This window comes from Monodelphis domestica, chromosome 2 (assembly GCF_027887165.1).
Source record: "Monodelphis domestica isolate mMonDom1 chromosome 2, mMonDom1.pri, whole genome shotgun sequence".
Classification (NCBI taxonomy): domain Eukaryota; kingdom Metazoa; phylum Chordata; class Mammalia; order Didelphimorphia; family Didelphidae; genus Monodelphis; species Monodelphis domestica.
The window spans coordinates 198,215,876-198,237,009 of record NC_077228.1 but is presented as its reverse complement, the minus strand read 5'-3'; the positions used below and the strand labels follow the sequence as shown (position 1 = coordinate 198,237,009).

Genomic DNA, 21,134 nt, shown 5'->3' with positions numbered 1-21,134 from the left:
TTTAACACTTTAAAATAGTGTTTTTTAATAAACAAGCATTTATTTTCTCACCTCACCACTTCTCTTCCCTTTGTAAAACAAACAAAAAACCCTTGTAACGAATAAGCACAAGCCAAGTGGAACAGATTCCTACCTTGGCCATGTCCAAAACCGTATGTCTCATTCTGCATCCTGAACCAATCATCTGTCTTGGCAGGAGGTGACTAGCATGCTTCTTCACTGGTCCTTGGAAGGAGGGTTGGCCATTGTGGTTGATCAGAGTCTTTCAAAATTCTTTGGCAGATTTCCCTTTTTTAATGAGGCTTGGTAGTGAGGCTAAGAGTGAGGTGTAGATAGATTAGGATAGATATGCAGAGAGAGAGACAGACAGACAGACAGACAGACTCAGAGGCAGAGGCAGAGATGGAAGGATAGACAGACAGACAGACAGATAGATGATAGATAGATAGATAGATAGATAGATAGATAGATAGATAGATAGATAGATAGATAGATAGATAGAAAATGGATATTGATAGGTGATATATGTATGGATAAATGGATAGATGATACATGGAAGTTCCGATGACTAGATGGATGGATGGATAAATGATATATGAATAGATGGATGGATAAATGCATGGACAGTTGGATAATAAATACATGGAAGGATGGATATAACAAATGAGGGATGGATGGAAGGATGGATAGAGAGATGATAGATAAAAATCATTAAGCACTCACCATCACCATGAATATTATATCTGAAGTCAGAGGAGCTGACTTTGAATTATGCCTTGTCACTTGGGTAAGTAATTTAATTTCTCTAGGACTTAGTTTTCCTTTTCTAAATGATTGCTAAGGTCCTTTTTCTAGCTCTAAATCCTACTATTCTAGAAAATGAAATAATATACATTTCCATCCTCATACACTTACTGGGGAAAAAGCAATCCTGTTTTTTTTTTGGGGGGGGGGTTGAGGCTGCCTGGGATAGAATTTTTTTATTTAAAAAAATTTTTTTAATTATCAGAAGTTAATAGTAATGCCCAGGATTGGTTATTGGGTGAGTTTAATTCCAACCTCTGATTGTGACCCTGAGACAAATCAGGAAAACTCTCAATTCACTAGGCAATTCTCTAAGACTATAAAATATAGTGAAAGTGTCACTTGTAAGGGTAGAGGGAGTTTTCTCATCCAGGGGTTATTTAAACAAATGAAATCACAGCAATATGTCCTATTTATCACATTTCTATGTTTCAGGATTTACTGAGGGCTTTCTTTCCAATTACTCCATGACCCAGTAATGAAAGTATTGTTGCCCTCTTATAGGAAACTAAAGCTCAGAAAAACTAATTGACTTGTCTCAAATTATAAGGCAGCTCCGTTATTTTGGCTTCGGGTCTTGGTCTTTTGGAAACCCCTGCCTCCATCATAGACTATCTCAAGTGTAACTTTCAATAAGAGGCTCCCAGTGTTATACTTTGTATTTACTTCTCTGTATAAATATTGTCTCCCCCTGCCCTCATCAAGTAGAATAAAAGTTCCTTAAAGGCAGGAAGGTTTTCATTTTTATCATTATTCCTGGATAAAGCATTTATTAATTGCTTACTATATTCCAGGCACTATGTTAAGTTGTGAGGAAACAAATACAAGCAAGGCAGTTTTCTTTCTTCTCATAGCTTGTCTTTTTTAAAAACTTTGGGAAGAAATTTATAAATTATTTTACATGCATTTCTGTCCCTCACCCTATCCCCCTCACATTGAACAGCAAAAAAAAAGTATAATTATAAATATACATAGTGAAACAAAATAAATTCCCACATTGATCATATACCCAAATATATCTCTGTATTTTTAGTTCACCATCTCTCTGGCTAGAAGTCAGTATCTGTCACTTTTTCAGTCTTCTACACTTATGGTTTATCATTGCAGGGATCAGAGTTCTAAAGTCTTTCAAAGCTGGTTTTCTCTACCATGTTGCTGTCATTGTTTAAATTGTTCTAGTTCTACTCATTTTTCTCTATATCGGTTCATAGAGGTCTTCCAAGGTTCTGAAATGCTCATTTAACAATTTCTTTGTTGTTGTTCAGTGGTATCTGATTCTTTGTGACCCCATTTGGGGTTTTCTTGGCAAAGATCTGTAGTTGGTTACCATTTCCTTCTCCAGCTCATTTGACAGATGAGGAACTTGAGTCAAACTGATTGAAGTAACTTGTCCAACTAATAAGTGTCTGAGGTCTGATTTGAACTGGGGAAAATATTGTCTTCTTGATTCCAAGCCCCATACTCTATCCACTTTGTCCTCATCATTTCTTATGGCACAATAATATTCAAATTACATTCATAAACCATAATTTGTTTAGCTATATCCCCACTAGGAGGAAAGTCCCTTAGTTTCCAGTTTAAGGCTACTATGAAAAGAACTACTCTAAATAGTTTTATACATACATATGGGTCCTTTTCCTCTTTCTTTGATCAAGGAGTTTATATTCAAAAGAAGACAGCACATAAAGGATGCTATAAAAGGGAACATGACTGCACTGGTATGGGGTGCAACTGGTGGCAGTGATGTGAAGGCTTGGTCTTGGCAAGATAAGACAAAAACCTTACTTATGAGAAGATGAGGGTAGGGTTGGGAAGAGGGAGGAACAGGTTACCTGTGGGACAGAAGTGGAAGTGACTAAGAATAGAAAGCATAAACAATGACCAAGCAGACTTTAAGCATAATATTCATCAATGAATCACATCTTTATGACTTCATATTTAACTGAAAGAAAATATAAGATCCTGTTGTGCTTGTCATTTGTTCATTATGAAAAAAAAAACATTTAATAGAACCAAAGATACATGAGAAATACAAAGATGGATGGATGACTTACAGACTCTTTTACAACAAAGTATCTCTCAACCATATATCAAAAGCATTGAATATTTCTTGGAAGACAGAAAAATCCTATTTGATGATGTTCAGAAAATAAACATAAGACAGGAAAAATGATGCTTGCCAAAAGTAGTTTGCTACTCTGATGGAGGAGACAACACAGATTTCAGGTAAAAGAGGAATTCTCTGTGTACCAAAACAAAATGCTGTTACAAATATATCTTTGGCCTCTATGAAGCCTTTCTTTTTTCCAGTGACCGCACTGAGGTATATGAAAGGCTAATCTCATAATCTTATTGGCCAATTGATGTTGTATAACACTTCTATCTCCAAATAACTAAAAAATGTGTATTACACAAAAAGCAAGAGAAGCATGTGGTAAATGAAACCTATCCGCAGAGAGCCAGCTGCAACATAAAAACCAATGAAGAGACCCCAGAGGAAAACAAAAATAAGAGATGTTGTTTGAAAGAAAGAAAAGAAAAGAAAGATGAAATGGTCACATGGCAAAAAAATCAGGGATGACAAGTAAACACCCAGAGTGCTCCACTGGTACCGTCCCAGTGTGTTTAGAACATAGGATCATATATCTAGACTTGGAAGGAACCTCAGGTGACATCTCATAGAACCTCTTATATATGAGAAAAACCTGAGGTTTGGACTTACTTGCCCAAGAAGAAGGGGAGAAAAGTCTCTAGGTTGTCAGGTGAATTTGGTGATTTTTTTTCGAGGATGGAAGATTTTAGCAGAATGTGACATGATCTGAATCACCCAAAGGAATTCCCAAATTCATGAGATCAGAGGGCTTAATTTGGCTATTTATTCTTAGCACTTAGTGCACTTCATGGTGCATGATAGGAAGAGGAGCTGCTTGTGATTTCATTAGTAGAAGTATCTCCTGAGTGAGGAAACTTCCTCTATCTATGCAAATAGGTCTCCTCTCTATAATTTGTAATCTAAAAGTCTTCTATAGTGGGTACATAATAATTGTTTGCTGAATTTCAAGAAGCTACTCAACTACAATGGATAACAATTATTGGCAATATACGCGAGAGAGAGAGAGAGAGAGAGAGAGAGAGAGAGAGAGAGAGAGAGAGAGAGAGAGAGAGAGAGAGAGAGAGAGAGGAGAGAGAGAGAGAGAGAAGAGAGAGAGAGAGAGAGAGAGAGAGAGAGAGAGAGAGAGAGCATTTGGTATGACAATAATAAAAGTTAATAAGAGATAGCACCTATATGGCACCTTAAGGTTGCAAAGTGCCTTACAAGTATTATCTCTTTTTAACCTCACAACTCTGTCAGCTAGCTGCAGTTATTATCCCAGATGAGTAATGGACAGAAATTAAGTCACTTCGCCAGAGTCCACACAAGCTAGGAAGTTTCTGAGGCTGGATTTGAACTCATCTTCCCAACTCCAAGTCCAGCATTAGATTCGCTACACCACCTAACAGATGAGGTCCCCCCCCCAAGTATTTTAGATTTGACCAGAACACTGTTCACTGAACCCCTTTTAGGAAAAGAGCGAAGCCACATGCAACGCACCCTATTTTCACTATTTTCTTGGACCGGAGCTGGACTGAGGGATGGTCCGAAAGGCTTCTGCGTGGACCTATGCAATTCATGCGGCTGGAATCTCGCTTAATTTTAGTTCAGCCACATGCAAACCTTGTGACCCTCAGCTTTTTGATGCGAGTTTGGCGGTGATAGGGATACCGGTATTAAAAGGTACATAAGAAGCAAACACGCTACAAGAAAACCACTAGATATCCCTGCGCGTGCGCACAAGAGATGGTCACATTTCATGGAGTCCTCCACAATCCCAACATGCTCCTCAGCGCGTAGAGGATTGCTTCCGCACCGTGACTTTTCACTTTCGAACCTCCCCCACGTCCCCTTCCCCGCCCACTTCTGATAGGTCTACCCCTACTTGCTTGGGCTCACGTGACTTGATCGTAACGGAGAAAACCAATCAAAGATTCGGATGGTGACGGGAAGTAGCACGATGGGACCATAGAAAGTCCAGCGGGAAGGGGCGGAACTAGCTGTGATCGCGGCTGCAAGCAGTGAGGGCCGGAGTCCCGGAAAGTTGAGGATTAGCTGTGGCATAGGGTCTCTCGCAAACGCCGGCACCATGGTGAGTGTGTGGGGCTCTAGAGTATTGAGAAAGAAGGGAACTCAGGGAAGACTGGATAGGGGAGAGGAGAGCAGTCCAAGGGGTGACGGTGGGGAGAGAGCCGGAGGGCCTTGATGCGGGGATCGGACCATGGAGGAGGCTGCAGAGGGAGCCGCGGGCCTGGGACCCTGGGGGCTGGGGCCACAGGGGGCGGAGGGACCGTGACTGCCTCTGCCACTGACCTCCCTTGTCGCCCCCCCTCCGCCCCCAGTCTATTATGTCCTATAACGGAGGGGCCGTAATGGCCATGAAGGGGAAGAACTGTGTGGCCATTGCTGCAGACAGGCGCTTTGGCATCCAAGCCCAGATGGTAACCACCGACTTCCAGAAGATCTTTCCCATGGGGGACCGCTTATATATTGGCCTGGCTGGGCTTGCCACCGACGTACAGACCGTGTAAGTGTGAGCTTTCTGCCTTCCTCTGACAAAGGGGGGGCTCTCAAGATGAATTTCAAGGGATTCCATGAATTTAGATGGGGGGAGGGGGAGAATTGCATCTTTATTTTAACTGATCTCTAACTAGAATTTTCTTCAGTGTTCTAAAAACACTTTTCTGAGAAAGGGTCTTTTAGATTTCATCAGACTGCCATGACACAGTATTGATACCACCCCACCCCCCCAGCAGGTACTTGTGCCTGGAATGTGCTTTGTCTGCTCCTCTGCCATCGCTTTCCCTAGCTCTGTGGTCAAGTGTTTGCCCTAGTTAGGATTGGTGGGGAGAGGAAGGATACAAATATGAATAAAGCATTTAAATAGCAAGGAACCATGCTTGAAGAATAGCTGAGAAGATAAGATAGACACTTTTTTTCTTTAAATTAATTTTTTTGTCATGCAAAACATACTTCCATTTTGGTCGTTGTTGTAAGAGGGAAGTCCTACATAACCAAAACCCCAAAATAAAACCAAAGATACACTGATGTGAAAGATGACTCCAACAGAGATAGACACTTTTAAAAGCATGCTGACAATACAGGGCCACAAACGACTAGATCATTGTGAAGGAATAAAAAGATAAGAAAGATGTCTGTTTTGAGCTAGCTTGTGATAAACTTGAAATCATAAAATTGTAGAATATTAACTAGGAGCACCTATATTTAGATATGGAAGTATGTGTGTGTATATGTATGTGTATACACACATATGTATGCATGTGTATGTATATACATATATGCCTATAACATAACATCTGTGTGTGTGTCTATGTATATATCTTATATCTAGTGAACTCTTCCCATATTACATATAGATGAAGCTCAGAGAGGAGAAATAATTTGTCCAAAGTCAAACATGTAGGGTTAGCTAGGTAGCACAGTGGGCAAATCACTTAACCCAGATGCCTAGCCCTTGCCATTCTTCTATCTTAGAATTAATACTTGATCCAATACTAAGAATTTATACCTTAGAAGGTAAGGATTTCATAAAGTCAGATCTAAATGGTAGTGTCTGAACAAGAACCAAGATCTTTTGACCTCTTGTACATTGCTTTTTCTATCATTTACCTACATGTACTAACCATGAGTTAGTGGATAAGTCCTAGGGAATTAATTGCCTGAGACACTGAGAAGTTAAGTGATTTGCTCAGTCACACAGCTAAATAGTAAATGTCAGTGAATTATTTGAATCTAAGTCTCTCTGATCCAAGATCAGCATTCTATATACTTAAACCATGCTGTTAAAATTTTGTCCTGGGCCTTTGAAGGATTCAGAGGAAAGAACAAGAAGGAAGAACTATTGATAAGTTATGGAGATAGTTACTATAGGAGCAGAAAGTCCATGTAGAGGAGGGAGTAATAGGAAAATAAGTCTAGGAAAATAGGTTTGGATTCAGAACCTGGAAGAATTAAGGGATTTGTACTTATCTGTTAGGCAGTGGGAAAGCCATCAAAGATTTCTGAGAAATTGGGTAATATAATGAAAGTGATATGTTTATATTAGTCAGGTGATAGCATATATAATGAATTGGAGAGGTACTAGAAAATAAAGATGGAGGGGCTTATTGTATAATTTAGGTACAAGGGAGGGCCTGATTAGGATATGGAAATAAGAGAAGGAACTAGATTTGCATTTGAGAGTTATTGTGTAGGAAAAATTGCCTGGACTTGTGACAGACCAGATGTGGGTGGCTAGGGAGAAGGAATGAAAGATAATATACAATCCTCTTTTCCTAACTATATAAATGCTCATTTTATTATGGCCAGAATAAAAATAAAATAAAATGAAATTTTTTTCTTTTAATTTTTATTGTCATGCAAAGCACACTGAGCAAACTCAGACATAACCAAAACCCCCAAATAAAACCATAAATACACAGATGTGAAAGACAGTTCCAACAGTTCTTTCTCTAGAGATGGATTGCTTTCCCCATCATAAATCTTTCAGGATTGTTACAGATCATTGCATTGCTGAGAGTAGTCAAGTTTTCACAGATAATCATTATAGAATATTGCAGTTACTGTGTACAGTCTCCCAGTTATGTTTATTTTGCTCTGCATCAGTTCTTGCAGATCCTTCCAGCTTTGTCTGAAATCTTCTTGCTTATCATGAAAAAGGTTTTAAAAGACAGAGGAATGGAACATGCTTACCTCTCACTTCACCTCTCTGTACAGTTAAGACAGACATCAAGCAGAACTGTGGAAGGAAATATTTCTAAAGTTGTTTGTTCACTAATGCTATTTAGTAAAGTCATGTGCACTGTCAGGGTCTTGAATGAAACAGATGGAGTTATTTTGAAAAAGTTTCTCGAAAGGTGAGTTTTATCTTGGGTTAGTAATTGGCTTTGTCTCTTTGTCACTTGCCATCTGTATGTCTGGCAACAGGAGGTGCCATAAGCCAGGACTGACATGGTTGGCTCTTGGTTTCTTTCCTCAGTGCTCAGCGCCTCAAATTCCGGCTGAATTTGTATGAACTGAAGGAAGGACGACAGATCAAGCCTTATACCCTCATGAGCATGGTGGCCAACCTCCTCTATGAGAAGCGGTGAGCAGGGCCTGGGCTTAAAGGTTAGGTAGGACTTCCAAAAACTGGCCTTTAGGGTTAACTGGTTGGGATCAAAGCAGGGGTACTGGATACATAGTGCTGGTGCTAAAAGAGAGTATTTCTATATATATGCTATTGTGGAAGAAGAGTTCAATTTTTGGGAGGTCTTGTTTCCAAAGGGAGACTTTCCAAGGGATGTGGTAAGGTAAAGTGAGAAGAGTGTGGTCATGGTCATGGGAGTTAGAAGAGATCTGGTTTAGTCTGGCCTCTGACATTTACTAGCTGGGTGAGCATTGGCAAAACTTCTCTGTGCCTCATCTGTAAAGTGGGCGTAATGATATTTGTAGCACTTAACTAAGGTTTGTTAACATATTAAGGGTCAAATTGAATTCTTAGCTTTCTATAGTGATTTAGAAAATACTTTCCTTGTTATAAGATGTGAGACAGTCCATCCTTGGTCATTTGGCATAAATGTCAGAGACAGAGTCTGAGCCCAAATTTCTCTCCTCAGATCCAACACTCCCCCACTATTCCTAACTACTTCCCAATTCACAGTTACTGCTTTGATTTAAAATGGGCCACACTTCTTCCCCTACCCCACCCTCCAGTCAGACTTGTATAAAATTCAAGTGTAACTTACCATGGCATCATCTTCTAATGTATATATGTTTTTCCATTAAAAAATAACTTACCTCTGATGGTGGATTGGGTGGAGATGGCCTATACCGTATTAAAACTAAAACTTATACTTTCATTTGTACGGGTACTACTTCCACTGGTGTGTCTGTACCTTCTTCTGAGGTAGTGAATATAAAGTACTTTGTGAACCTAAAGCATTATATAACTCTTAGCAGTTTTTGTATTAGGCCCCCGGCCCCATGAAGACCCACCCTCATGGGGGACTTCCAGATTGGAGCCCCAAGCTTCAGAAGTGTGCAGCATGTTTCTTTAGGATCTGGGAGAGAAGCTCTCTTGACAGACAGACAAGTAGAGAAGAGCCCTTAGGGTCGTGTAAACTTAAAGAGAAGGACTAAACGGGAGAGTGGACCATAAGGATGGGAGGAACCAAAAGAAAGTACCAGAGACTTTTATAAAAGGGAACAAAGTATTGCTAGTGCCAAATAGGGAATAAAGAGGTTAAAATCTTGTTGGGGAACAGGGAAACAAGCTGATTGAATGTTTTCTTTCAGCCCTGACTTTAGCTGAGGAGATGTGTGGGAGTAGGGAGGTACATATACTGAATTCTTCTGACCACTCCTTTCCACCCCACCACTGCCAGATTTGGTCCCTATTATACTGAGCCAGTCATCGCTGGCTTGCACCCTAAGACCTTTGAGCCCTTTATTTGTTCCTTGGATCTCATTGGCTGCCCCATGGTGACTGATGACTTCGTGGTCAGCGGTACCTGCTCAGAGCAGATGTATGGGATGTGTGAATCTCTCTGGGAACCTGACATGGTGAGTGGAGGGGAGGGTGTTGTTGGGAGATCCCAAACCTTGGGGGTAGCTGCCTGGGCATTCTGTCCCTTTGTGATCAGTTTAAAACATAGAAGCATGACAAATACTAAAAAATGGACTTCTAGACAGAAGCTTCTGGCCAGAATCAGTGCCGGTTTGGTTAACAAATACTTAACTGATCTTCTTTTATCTGGCTCCAGAAAAGAGCAGTCCCTGTGCCTGATGTCCATATCACGCAGCGATAGTTTTGAATTGTTGAATGACCACTTTTAAAGGAAGTAGATTTTTAAAGGCTTATTTTTCCTACTCATTCATAGACTGGGGACTAGGAGAAAGCAAGAAAGGGCTGGGGTGAGACCTCAGGTTAAGCCTGAAGACTTCAGTGCTAGAGCTGAGCTATACTGGTAATGGATAAGAGATCCAGGGGGCTGGGCCTAGTAAAGTTTCCAGGACTTTGGGAGTTGATAGACTTTTCTTGGTAGGAACCCGAGCACCTCTTTGAAACCATCTCCCAAGCCATGCTGAATGCTGTGGATCGGGATGCTGTGTCAGGAATGGGGGTGATTGTACATATCATGTGAGTATGCAGTGGTATACATTTCTTCTTACTGCCCTGGTTGGGCTATGGGAGAGGGTGCCACTTGTTTTTATAGGAAGTAGGAATAAATTAAGCCACTCATATTCCTCCCAATTCCCATCCTTTAAGGTATAGTACCTGGTCTAGTTCCCTGAGCTATACTTTATCATAGCAGTTGCCTGGACTGACCAAATGTCAGAAGACTTGGGGTCCATTCTACCTAGAATAGGCAAAGAGAAATGCCTAGAAAATAACTTCAAATACAGGCACCTGCCCTTGGGGCTTGACATGCATGGAGATTTTTACTTTCCTTCTCTGTAGTCTTTTTTTTTTTCTTGGTGAGAGTGGGGTGTATATAAATCTGTAGCCAGTTTTTTTTTTTTTTAATCTCAAGATGAATGTTTTGTGATTGCCAGCAAAATTTTGCATTTCCTTTCTCCATCCCCCAGTTTGGTTTTCAGGATTATAAACTAAATGTAAATGTGGTTTAACAAAACTAAAAGGCAAGCAAGTTACTTTCCATTTCAGGGAAGTTTTAGATAATCCATGAGTGCTTCCATCTTATAATAGACAGTTGGCTTATATTTAAATTTCAGGAAAGGAACCTTTTTTTTTGTCATCATGCATTTTTTTTCCTAGAAAACTTGTCACAAATAAGCAAAACAAATCCCCACATTAGAGTGGACGGTTCTATTCAGGTGATTGTAGCATAATGAGCAGTGAACCAGGAGTTAGAAGACTTTTGGGTGGTCACAAGGTTCCCTCTAGGTTTTGACATTGAGTTTATTGGCTAGGCTTCTTGAAAAAAGTAAAAGTGTCTGTATTGGCAAGGGCATTGTGACAAAAGTCACAAGTTAATTATGGTCTTCTCTTAATTCTCTACTTAGTGAGAAAGACAAGATCACCACCCGGACCCTGAAGGCACGGATGGACTAACCCTTCTCGCCCATTTTCCTCTCCCAGAACCCAATCTTTTCTTAAAAAATAAAGTAATAAGACATCTCCTCTTTCTTGCTTTCTGAGCAACTTCCATACTTGTTTCCGATTTATTCTAGTCCTTTCATTGTTTTTGTGACTTGCAGAGTACCATAGGTACTCCATGCTCCCGGACTTGTCCTTTTTAAGTGTTATCTGTAAAACTTTCAAGGGAACCTAGTACTTCCCACCCACAACTGGTAGGATTGGGACTCTGTAAGTATCCAGATCTTACTGAAGATGAATAAATAAAAAGTAGAGAAGTTTGGGGAAAGTGATAAGAGACAGTAAAGGAGGCACCAGCTGCACTGCCCTTTTAGTCTAATCTGGAAAAGTATGTAAAATGGCATTGGCCACATACATCCATTCCCCAAATTGAGGCACTTTGATGTGAGCTAAAGTTGCTTTGGAAACTAGAAAGTGAAATACTACTTTAAACTTAACTCCAAGGGGCAGGTGGGTGGCTCAGCAGATTGAGAGCCAGGCCCAGAAACAGGAGGTCTTGGGTTCAAATCTGGCCTCAAGACATTTCCTAGATATGTGTGACCCTGGGTAAGTCCCTTAACCCCCATTGCCTAGCCCTTACTACTCTTCTGCCTTGGAACCAATACATAGTATTGATTCTAAGATGGAAGATAAGGGTTTTAAAATAAAACTTAATTCCAAACAAAAAGATATGGTGGACTCAAAAACTCTAGTAAAACAGATGTACACAAAATTTGGAGTTTTATTTTTTTTCCCTTGGGTCAGAGATTCATCTTGTAACATGCATGCATTTCAAAACAGTAATAGGGTCTCAAACTTCTCCGAGCAAACAGACAAGCACAGAGGACTGAAAATTCCTATTTAAAAAAATGGAAATAGCGGTGGGTAATCTAGATGTCATGATTGGTGGAGTTTTTCCCTTCCCCCAAAGAGTTGAGCCTAAAACTATTCACATTTTGTTTCAATTGCAATGATCTGTCTGCTAAAGAGTGTGATCTCAGATAAGGAGCAGTCCTGGACTTACTCCTTTGAAGGCATCACATTCAATCTCTTACAGTGACTATGAGCAAGGGGAAAAGATTCCTTCCCAGAAGTTAGTCCCCCTTCCATAAGGCCCACCACCCCAACCTTCCTGGGAGACAGTATATCACAACATGGTAAGAATCCCTTTAAGATAAGACTTGGAAAAGGGGGGGGGGGGTGATGATTACAAATTTTGTGATCTTACAAAGTTGCCATATTTCAGATATAGGGAACTGACCCTTTTGAAATGAGCCATGCACTGGACCCAAGAGTATCTGTTGCTGTCATTTCCCCCCCTTTTGCTCTGAAAAAGCTGAACCTGTCCAACTATTCCCTCAGACATTTGTTTCATATGGGAGACTTGACAATTCTGTTCCCCTTCATGGATGTTTAGGAAAGGGGCTGCTTTACTTAAGAATGAGCTGGAACAATATTCTTTCCTCCATTCTAAATTGAAAAAAAGGCCAAAATTTTTTCTCATTTTACCAGGATGTAGAGGGCAAAACCAAAAGGGTACCTTTTCCACCCAGGGTATAAATATGTGTCAAAAGCACCAGCTGGGGAGGCCCTGTCCTGAGAACAAGAACAAGAGCAATCAAAGTTTAATGGAGTTAGCAGCCTCTTTCCCTAATACAAGGCAGGCTAAAGTTGACATTAAAATTAGCTGAAGACAAGAGAAAGGTTGTAGGTTGCTAACCCTCAATGGAATAACAGGAAGGATCTAGGGATGCACTGGTCTGATTTGGAGGGGTGGTAAGTTTGTGTTTGTGTGTGGTGAAGTGTAGGGGCAGGGCAAAAATGCATGCAAAGTTTAGTGGTCTTTGAGTTTAAAGAGGCCAGGGCCTTTAGGTAGTGGTCTTTATTGTGGAGGTAATAGAGTAATTCTTCACTAACAAGGAGCTTTCTGGATTCTCATTTGCAGCAGTGGAAATTCAAAAAGAAAGGTCTAAAGGGGAGGAGGTCACATGTTACTAGGAGGAATACATGTTATTCAGTCCCTTAAAGGAAAAAAGACAGACCCTCTAACTTCCCTTCCACCCTGCCTTTCCTGTTTTAAGCCATTTTAATCCAGAGACTCCAGAATTGCTCTCAAATGCATTAAGACCAACAACTTCTCATCTCTTAGAGCTATCTTCTGTGCAAAATCATAACAAAAAGCTGGGTGAACTCCACCAGCCCAAAGGATAAGGGGGAAACAAGCCTTTGAACACTACTAGTTCCCTTCCTTTTTACTACATTCAGGTTATAAAGCCAAGCAAGACATTTTTTAATCATTAAAAAAAAAGGGAAAACTCAAAATAAACCAAGATGAATAGCTTTTAAATATTCTAATTCCAAAGGGCCAGATCTAAGGTTTTAAAAAATAGCAGGAAATTGAATGAGTAACGGTCTATTAACCCTTAAAAAAAAAAAACCACAACTCAAATGCTGGTAACTCTTATCTTGTGGCTGGGAGCCAACCAAAAATACTGTCTAGAAACAAAATGAGCATTTGAAACAATTCTACCTCTCAAAAAATGTAAACAATATATCAAAAAAAAATTAAAAACCTTAATGTTAAACAAGTTAGATACCTGGGTAGTATATCTTTAACTGGTAAAATCACATCTGCACTCTTTATACACATTATGGCAACATGATCAGCAGACAGAATGGCCAAAGAGAATGATGGGAGCAAAAGTGTTGGGACTTTTGAGACAAGAGGTCTAGAATCAGATCTAATTTTTCATTCTTGATTTAGGGATGTGATAAGTCCAAAGATCATTCCTACATAATTCCTTTACTATATCTGACTGGTTTTGTGCAAGTCATTTGGGCCCAAGTTCTGTCCTGTCACTCTGGAAGCTTCGGTGCAGATATGTGATCCAAGCTGCCCTGTACTCACCACCCCTCCTAGTTCCATCCAGAAAGCACAGGACTGGGAGAAATCTAACCCACCCATCTCTCATCCATTCCTATAGTGAATCCAGAACAAAAGGGTGATGGACAAAAGCTTCCCACTCCCACCTTCAAAGCTCTGTACAACAAAGGAATCCAAACCCCATTCCAAATGGTATAGCAAACCCATAGTGTCTTTTACAAGTTTAACCACAACTTGCCCCGCTGGCCCAACTCCTAAGTAAAGAGAAGATGTAAGAATGTCATCCTCCCCCCAAATCAGTATTTTCACTTGGCTGGATCCCTTGTGGCTGAGCTTTCTTTCTCTGAAGAGGGCGAAACTTCCCCAAACTCACAGGGACTTATGCCTGGCTCATTTCTGAAACAAAAGTAATTATCAGGGCCCCTCAGGTAGGAGTGAGCCCAAAATGAAGTCCACAGAACATTACTTCTAAATGTACTTCTAAAACCAATGGATGGTAAACTAGCTAGGAATCCAGGTGTATGTTGGGGGGGTGGGGGGAGTCATCCCAGATGGTGCCACATCTTGGTCACATATAGTACTAAGCATGTTAATTTTAGCTTCCTGGGAATGTTTCCCTTAACGACTCCTGGGCCATTAGGAGGGTGCAGATAGAAAAGGGGCACTCCCTTGCTCATTAGACTCAAGGCCTTCTGAAAGCTGCACCGTAGGTTGAAGAACAAGACATCTACGTGGCAGTACTTGTACTTGGAAAGATCTCACTAGAGGAGAAATTCTGGAAGGAACATTTTAACTTTCCCCAGGCTAAGAATTTGGACATCCACATGTCCAAAATAAAATAAGGCTTGCTGGGGGAGATTAGATCAAAAGGGAGGAAGTATACAAGATTTCAGGTGATTTTCACACTTCAACTTCCTTGGGGTTTTAGGAGGGGAAAAAAACTAAACACATGATGATATAATATCCATAGGCGCACTTTCTACTTCTGGGATCCACTGGGAGGCAGACTTTCAGAAGGAGACATCTGCCATGATTCCATGGACGTGCAGCTTTTAAACAAATGGCTCCAAAGGGCACCACTCTCCCCTGTGGAGGGACTCCACCAAACTCTGACATCTTTGGCCATCAGTCCCCTGTGGCCTGTGTTGGGCCAGGTAGGGGGCTGGGGGAGGGAATAGAACAAGTGTGGATGAAGGAACAATTTCATTTTTGATTTTATGCATGGTAGGCAGTGGGGAGAGCTGCACTCGATACCCTAATTAAAAAAAAAAAATCCATCCAACCAAACCCAGGAGGCTTGGAAGTTCTTGACATTCTCCTTACTGATGTCATAGTGCTTTGCTCTAAAGGGCCCCCATGCATGGAGGGCTACTGGGGCTTCTTTTTCATTAAAAGAGAGTTTGGGTGGGGGAGAACAGGATGACTTGCACACAACATCATAAATAGCAATGTTGAAGCAATGTGATTTAAAAAACAAAACTCAAATAAACCTAACAGAGCCCTGCCCAGCCTCTGGGTGTTTCAGTAACAAAGAGAGAGCCACTTTTCCACCAGGGTCAAGTGGGGGAATCGAGGGTGCACAGAAGATGAAGATCCCCATAAATTGGACCCCACATACACACACACATACACACTCACACACACATTCACTCTCTCTCTATCACTTGCACATGCTGCTACAGTGTCTCGTTTCAGTGTTGCAGGCTGCTTAGTCTCTCCTCTAAAGTTCACCTCTCTCCCCACACCTCCACTCTCCACCTGTTCCTCTATCCTTTTCAGATCCCACCCCAGCACTCTGGTTCCGGTTGAAGGCTGATGACTATGTCAGGATGTTGGACATGAATTCATTGAAGCGCTTGGAGTACTGCTCAGGGTTCACTGTTGAAATTTCCGCCCCAGCCTGCAATACATATAGGACATATTAAAGAATGGTAATAAAGGGTCATAGCCTCTGACTTAGGAAGGGTCCTGTGGATCATTAGATTTGGACGTTTATATAAAACAAAGACTTGAAAGCAATTTTTTGGTGTTAGCTGTGATTTGCCTGCATTGAACCTGGTTTTTTTCCATTACTCTCTGTACAAGCCTCACTCAAGCTCAGATTCCTTTCTCCTCAGGTCTATAATAGAGCTGGGAGGTAAGTATGTGGTGGAAGTGAGGGTGAAGGTCTCAGATCTTTCTAATGTTTTATTTTGCAGAACTAGTGGATTTAAATCCATAGGGGAAAGGGAAAAGGCCTTGGGGAGCAGTATAAATACAAAAACAAAGTTATTACAAGCTGCCAGGTGAGATGCACAGCATCTTAAGGAACCCTATGGGAAAAGAAGCAGGTGGGATCATTCTCCAAAGGCAAGAGAAACAAGGCAAAGGTAAGTCCACCTGGCCTGAATGGGTGAGAAGGTAAACAGAAACAGGAGCTCTTGGCTGTCCCTGTAGCCCATTCTGCAGTAGCAAGGGGGCAACAAACCTCAGACCACCTACCTGCTGGGGCTAGAGTACATGAGCATTAGTTGACCAAATTAAGGACATTTATCCTTGAAAAGAGAAAATTTGGAGGGAAAATAGAAGGTGTCTTCAAGCACCAAAAGATTACCATGTGGGAGAGGGACACTCTACTTGGTTAAATGGCAGCAATGAATGGAGTGGCTGACTTAGGTCTGAGTTGAGAATAAATTTATTAGCCATTAGAGAGGTTGAGAAGACAGGCTGCCTTGGGGGGAGGTAAAGCCCTGACTCTTAAGAGACCACTGGGGGATACTGCTTGTTCTGATCCTAGGGGACCTCTGCCTCAAGGTCTCCCTCTTTACTGGGGCTTGAGCTGGAACAGGACAGACTCACCCCGTGTTTCACTGTTTTGGCAGCATGTGCAGCTTTTTTCTTGGCATCGTAGGGTGTGAGGATGTCAATGATGGCCATGAAATATACCTCCTTCTTAGGGGCGTCTGGTAGGAGAAGGGAAAGCAGGAGACAGCAGGGTCAGACACAAACACCTACCTCAGACAGGAAACTCAGAAACTCTCAAACTCTCCGCTGGAGTCTTCTTAGAGTACCTTCTCAATGACTATTTTGCTGTATCCTCACAAGCTGTGAGGCAGAGAAGTCAGATAAATAGTGCCCAGTTCAATCCTGGAGTTTTTTCAGGTTTTTGCTTTTGAGTAACTCAGAAGCCCTCCCAAACCACCTACCCACACACAAGGCTGGAGGCCCTTGAAATCTTATCCTCTTAGTACCCTACCTCCCCCAACTTTCCAGAAGAGTAACCAAGACAGATGGAAGTAGATTCTATTTTGAAGCCCCTTCTCCTCTCCTACTCAGAGGAGATTCCACAAAGCTGAGAAAGGAACTGCTAGAAAAGAATGACTAGATCTAGCAACATAGACCCGACACAGGGAGCTTAGAGGATATAAAGATAGCTCATGAACCCAGTGGCCTAGGTCAATTTTAGTGGAATAACAGAAGTGAGGGAGAGGGGAAGGCTTAAAGTTTAGAACTGAAAGGAACTTTTGAGATAATCTAGTCTGAAATGACTCCTCTAAGGTCATCCAGGGAAGAAGCTGCAGAATCCAGGCCCTGTGTGGATTCCCAAGCCAAGGATCTAGCTGCTATGCTGTAGCTGCCACAAGCAGCAACTCTCCAAGGTAACAAAGTCCTTTGGCCACAGGACTGGAGAAAATATGGGATGATAGAGCAGTGCTAGCTCCCACTTACTTTCATGGCTCTTCATGGCATAAACATCCACAGATGGGTCAAATTCCCCAGGGCCAAAAAATCGGGGAAAGTTGAGGAGATTCCCAGGGCTGTCAGGGGGTGTCCCGTAGGAGCAGAGCAGGTTGCCGCCCACCCCATCATTCTCGCATTCCTCATCCTCTGCCCGCTCCTCCACTTCCATTTCCTCCTGCTCTGCCCGGTCCACATCATGGATGCCCACCAGGAGGCTATAGTCCATGATTTTAAGCTGGGCCAGGAACTAAGAGAAGAAAGAGAAAGGGATTATATGGAAAGTTTCAGTGGGTTCTGTAAAGGAGAAAAGGCAGATAAAATAGAAAGTTAAATAGGGAAGGAGACCAGGAGAAAGGAAGAAAGCATCAATGGTGAGAGGTGGGAGGAAAAGGCAACAGATTTATACCAACAATTCCCACCCCTTCCCTTAATTCCCAGTTCCTCTACACCAGATCAAGGACCCTAGGAGCCAGAAATGCATTGTGGGATCAGCTGGGCAACCAGTACTTTCACCTGACAAGCATTTTATTAATGAGGTCAGCGTTTGGGACTCCAGTTAATTGTGCAACAGCCTTCATTCTAGGCTGCTGTCCAGATGTGACACATTGACTACAAACAGGAAGGGAGAATACATCTGGGCCTAGGAGGATCTATTTCAACTAATGGAGAACAAGCCAAAGCCCTGGACAAGTCAGGCACATAATCTTTGTATATGAAGAGTAGCATGCTGTTATGAGTGCCTAGGCCCTACTAGCCTATTATTAGAGCTAATAATAGTAACTGACAGGGGGCAGCTGAGTGCCTCAGTGGATTGAGAATTAGGCCTAGTCAGGATGTCCTAGGTTCAAATCTGGACTCAGACACTTCCTAGCTGTGTGATCCTGGGCAAGTCACTTAACCTCCATTGCCTAGCCCTTACCACTCTTCTGCCTTGGAGCCAATATGCAGTATTGACTCCAAGACAGAAGGTAAGGGTTTAAAAAGCAAACAAACAATCAAAAATAATAATAACTGACATTTATAAAGTATTTCAAGATTTTCAAAATGCTTTCTATCCTTCCTTTGGGTCTCACATCAACACTGTGAAAAAGGTTATTTCCTCACTTCCATTTAAAAAAACACCCTATTTTCTGTTTTAGTAATAACTCTAAGACAGAAAAGTGGTAAGGGCTAGGTAATTGGGGTTAAGTGACCTGCCCAGGGTCACACAGCTAGGAAGTGTCTAAGGTGAGATTTGAACCAACGACCTCTCATCCCCAGAACTGGTTATCCACTGGCCATCTAACCTCCCTCTCATTTTCATTTTATAAATGGAGAAAGTGATGGTCCCAGCTGATAAGTGATTTGACTATGAACCCACAGTTAGTAAATATGAGTAGTGGAATTGGAATTCAGGTCTTCTTGACTCCAAATCAAGCTTTCTTTCCACTATTAGTATAGGGTAAGAGAGCAGCAGAAAACTATCATGCCAATATTAAGATAGGAAAGAAAAAAAAAGAATCAAAACTGATTTTACACATATGATCTCATTTCATCTTATACAACCATGCTTCAAGGTAGGTGCTTCTATGATCCTCATTTCACAGTTGGGGAAACTAAGGCAAACAAAGGGTATGTGACTTGCCCAGGGTCACACACCTAGATGTTAGAGGATAAATTTGAACTCAGGTTTTCCAGCACTCTCTCCTCTCTCTCTCAGAAATGCCAATTTATTTAAGCTGTTTTAATGCTAACATATGTTTCTCAAAGAATGTAATGATTTCATTATTAATTGATTTAAAAGCAGGTGTTGCCTATCCTTTTTATGTAAAAAATAAATTTTATGTAGGGGAAAATAAGAGAGGAAGCTAGATGTGAGTTCAAACTTAACCTCTGACAATTATTAGGCATGTGACCCTGGGCAAATCACAATCTGCCTGTCTCAGTTTACTCATCTGTGAAATGGAAATAACAATACCTGCTTCTCAAGGTTGTTTGTGGATCAAAGAAGATAATATTCAGAATTGCTTGGTATAGTGCTGGTACATAGTGGGTGCTTAACAATGCTTCTTTAAAAAAAAAAAGAGGTGGCAAAGAATTAGAAACTAAAGGGATGTCCATCTATTAGAGAACGGCTGAACAAATTGTGGTATATGATGGTGATGGAATTCTATTGTGCGATAAGGAATGATGAACAGGATGATTTCAGAAAGAGCTGGAAAGACCTCCATAAATTGATGTGTGAAATAAGCAGAACCATTATACACAGTAACATCAATATTGTGGGATAATCACATAGGATACTACTTTCAGCAATACATTGATCCAGGACAATTCGGAGGGACTTATGACAAAAAATGCTATTGACATACAGAGAAAGAACTGGTGGAGTAGAAATGCAGATGTAAGCATGTGATTTATCATTTATTTAGTTGGGTATATGATTTGAGGTTTTGGTTTTATAAGATTATTCACTTATAAAAATGAACATGGAAATATGTTCTGTATGATAATACATGTATAACCTAGAAAAATAAAATAAAATAGAAAAAAATAGAAGATAACTTGGTCCTTCTTCTCTGGAAGCTTATAATTTATTTGAGGAGGTAAAGCACATACATAAAATCTCTCAAGCAATATTAAAATGTAAACATAATAACTCGGTGATATAGCAGCTGGACAGGGATGACAGGAACACTTAGATGGAGTTAATCAGGGAAAAGGAGACTTGATGCCTTGGGCTGAAGTATCTCTAAAGAGAGATATTTCCTGGATCACCTCCCACCCTTCTCCCAAGCAGGAAGACAGCCATGGTTATTACCTCTACATCCCGTTTAAGCTTCTCCAGGAAATTCTTTTTACTCTCCTCCCCTACATGCAACTTCTGTCCTTCATTGAGGAAATCGTTGTCTTTGAAGGTCGGCAAATCCTTGGCCTGTGGAGGGGGAGGGCAGCGTCAGGCAGGCAGAATAACCCTGAGACCCATCCAGCCCAAGGAGGGACAAGGGAGCCCGAGTATTGGAGGCACAGAAGCTCAGCCTACATGATCACTAGCCCTTGCCAGGGAGCCTCAGTCTTAGCTTCTAGAGAGCCATGAAGAACCTAGACAGGGTCTAGAGATGAACAACAACAACAAAAAAGGCAGAGACCAGGGCCTAGAAACAGAGCAAGAAGGTGTTAAGTTAGTTGATATGAAAGAATTCTTGCTGAGGCTGAAAAGTCTTGTGGGAATCTCATTCTCCAAATATAATGGATCTCTCCTCTGCCCTAAGCCACCTGAGCTAGGCTGGGTTCAGGTCTAGAGCTAGAGGAATAAACAGCATGGTCTTCCAATTAGAATGTTTCATTCTTTCCCACTGAACCCACTCCAGACCTTTGAACCATGGATCCTAAGCCCCCCAGCCTACCTTTTCTTTGTCACTTGCTTCCCTGGCGACAGTGGATCCCTGAAGAGGAATATAAAAGAGGAACCAGATAAGTTATGTATGATGGATGGGAAGAAGAGACAAAGACACTATATATGTAACAGGATGCTGGAAAAACTAGGTCCACTG

The 21,134-nt window shown here is 41.3% G+C and overlaps 2 protein-coding genes across 2 annotated transcripts in view; one reads left to right on the top strand and one right to left on the bottom strand.

Moving 5' to 3' along the window:
- The first annotated feature begins 4,830 nt into the window (after positions 1-4,830).
- Positions 4,831-11,044, top strand: PSMB3 (proteasome 20S subunit beta 3). Its single transcript, XM_001371596.4, has 6 exons — positions 4,831-4,988; positions 5,239-5,423; positions 7,896-8,003; positions 9,283-9,460; positions 9,943-10,037; positions 10,925-11,044. Exons 1-6 carry the CDS (start codon positions 4,986-4,988, stop codon positions 10,971-10,973), a joined length of 618 nt encoding a protein of 205 aa, XP_001371633.2. The 5' UTR covers positions 4,831-4,985; the 3' UTR covers positions 10,974-11,044.
- Positions 11,045-11,721: 677 nt separating this feature from the next.
- PIP4K2B (phosphatidylinositol-5-phosphate 4-kinase type 2 beta) overlaps positions 11,722-21,134 on the bottom strand; it is a 41,410-nt gene continuing 31,997 nt past the window's right edge. Inside the window, exons 6-10 of the mRNA XM_001366603.4 lie at positions 20,988-21,026; positions 20,402-20,515; positions 17,590-17,848; positions 16,720-16,823; positions 11,722-15,781 (exon numbers count right to left, since the gene is read on the bottom strand). Of these exons, the coding sequence (XP_001366640.1) occupies positions 15,701-15,781; positions 16,720-16,823; positions 17,590-17,848; positions 20,402-20,515; positions 20,988-21,026 (597 nt within the window). The 3' untranslated portion in view covers positions 11,722-15,700. The remainder of the gene's footprint in view (positions 15,782-16,719; positions 16,824-17,589; positions 17,849-20,401; positions 20,516-20,987; positions 21,027-21,134) is intronic.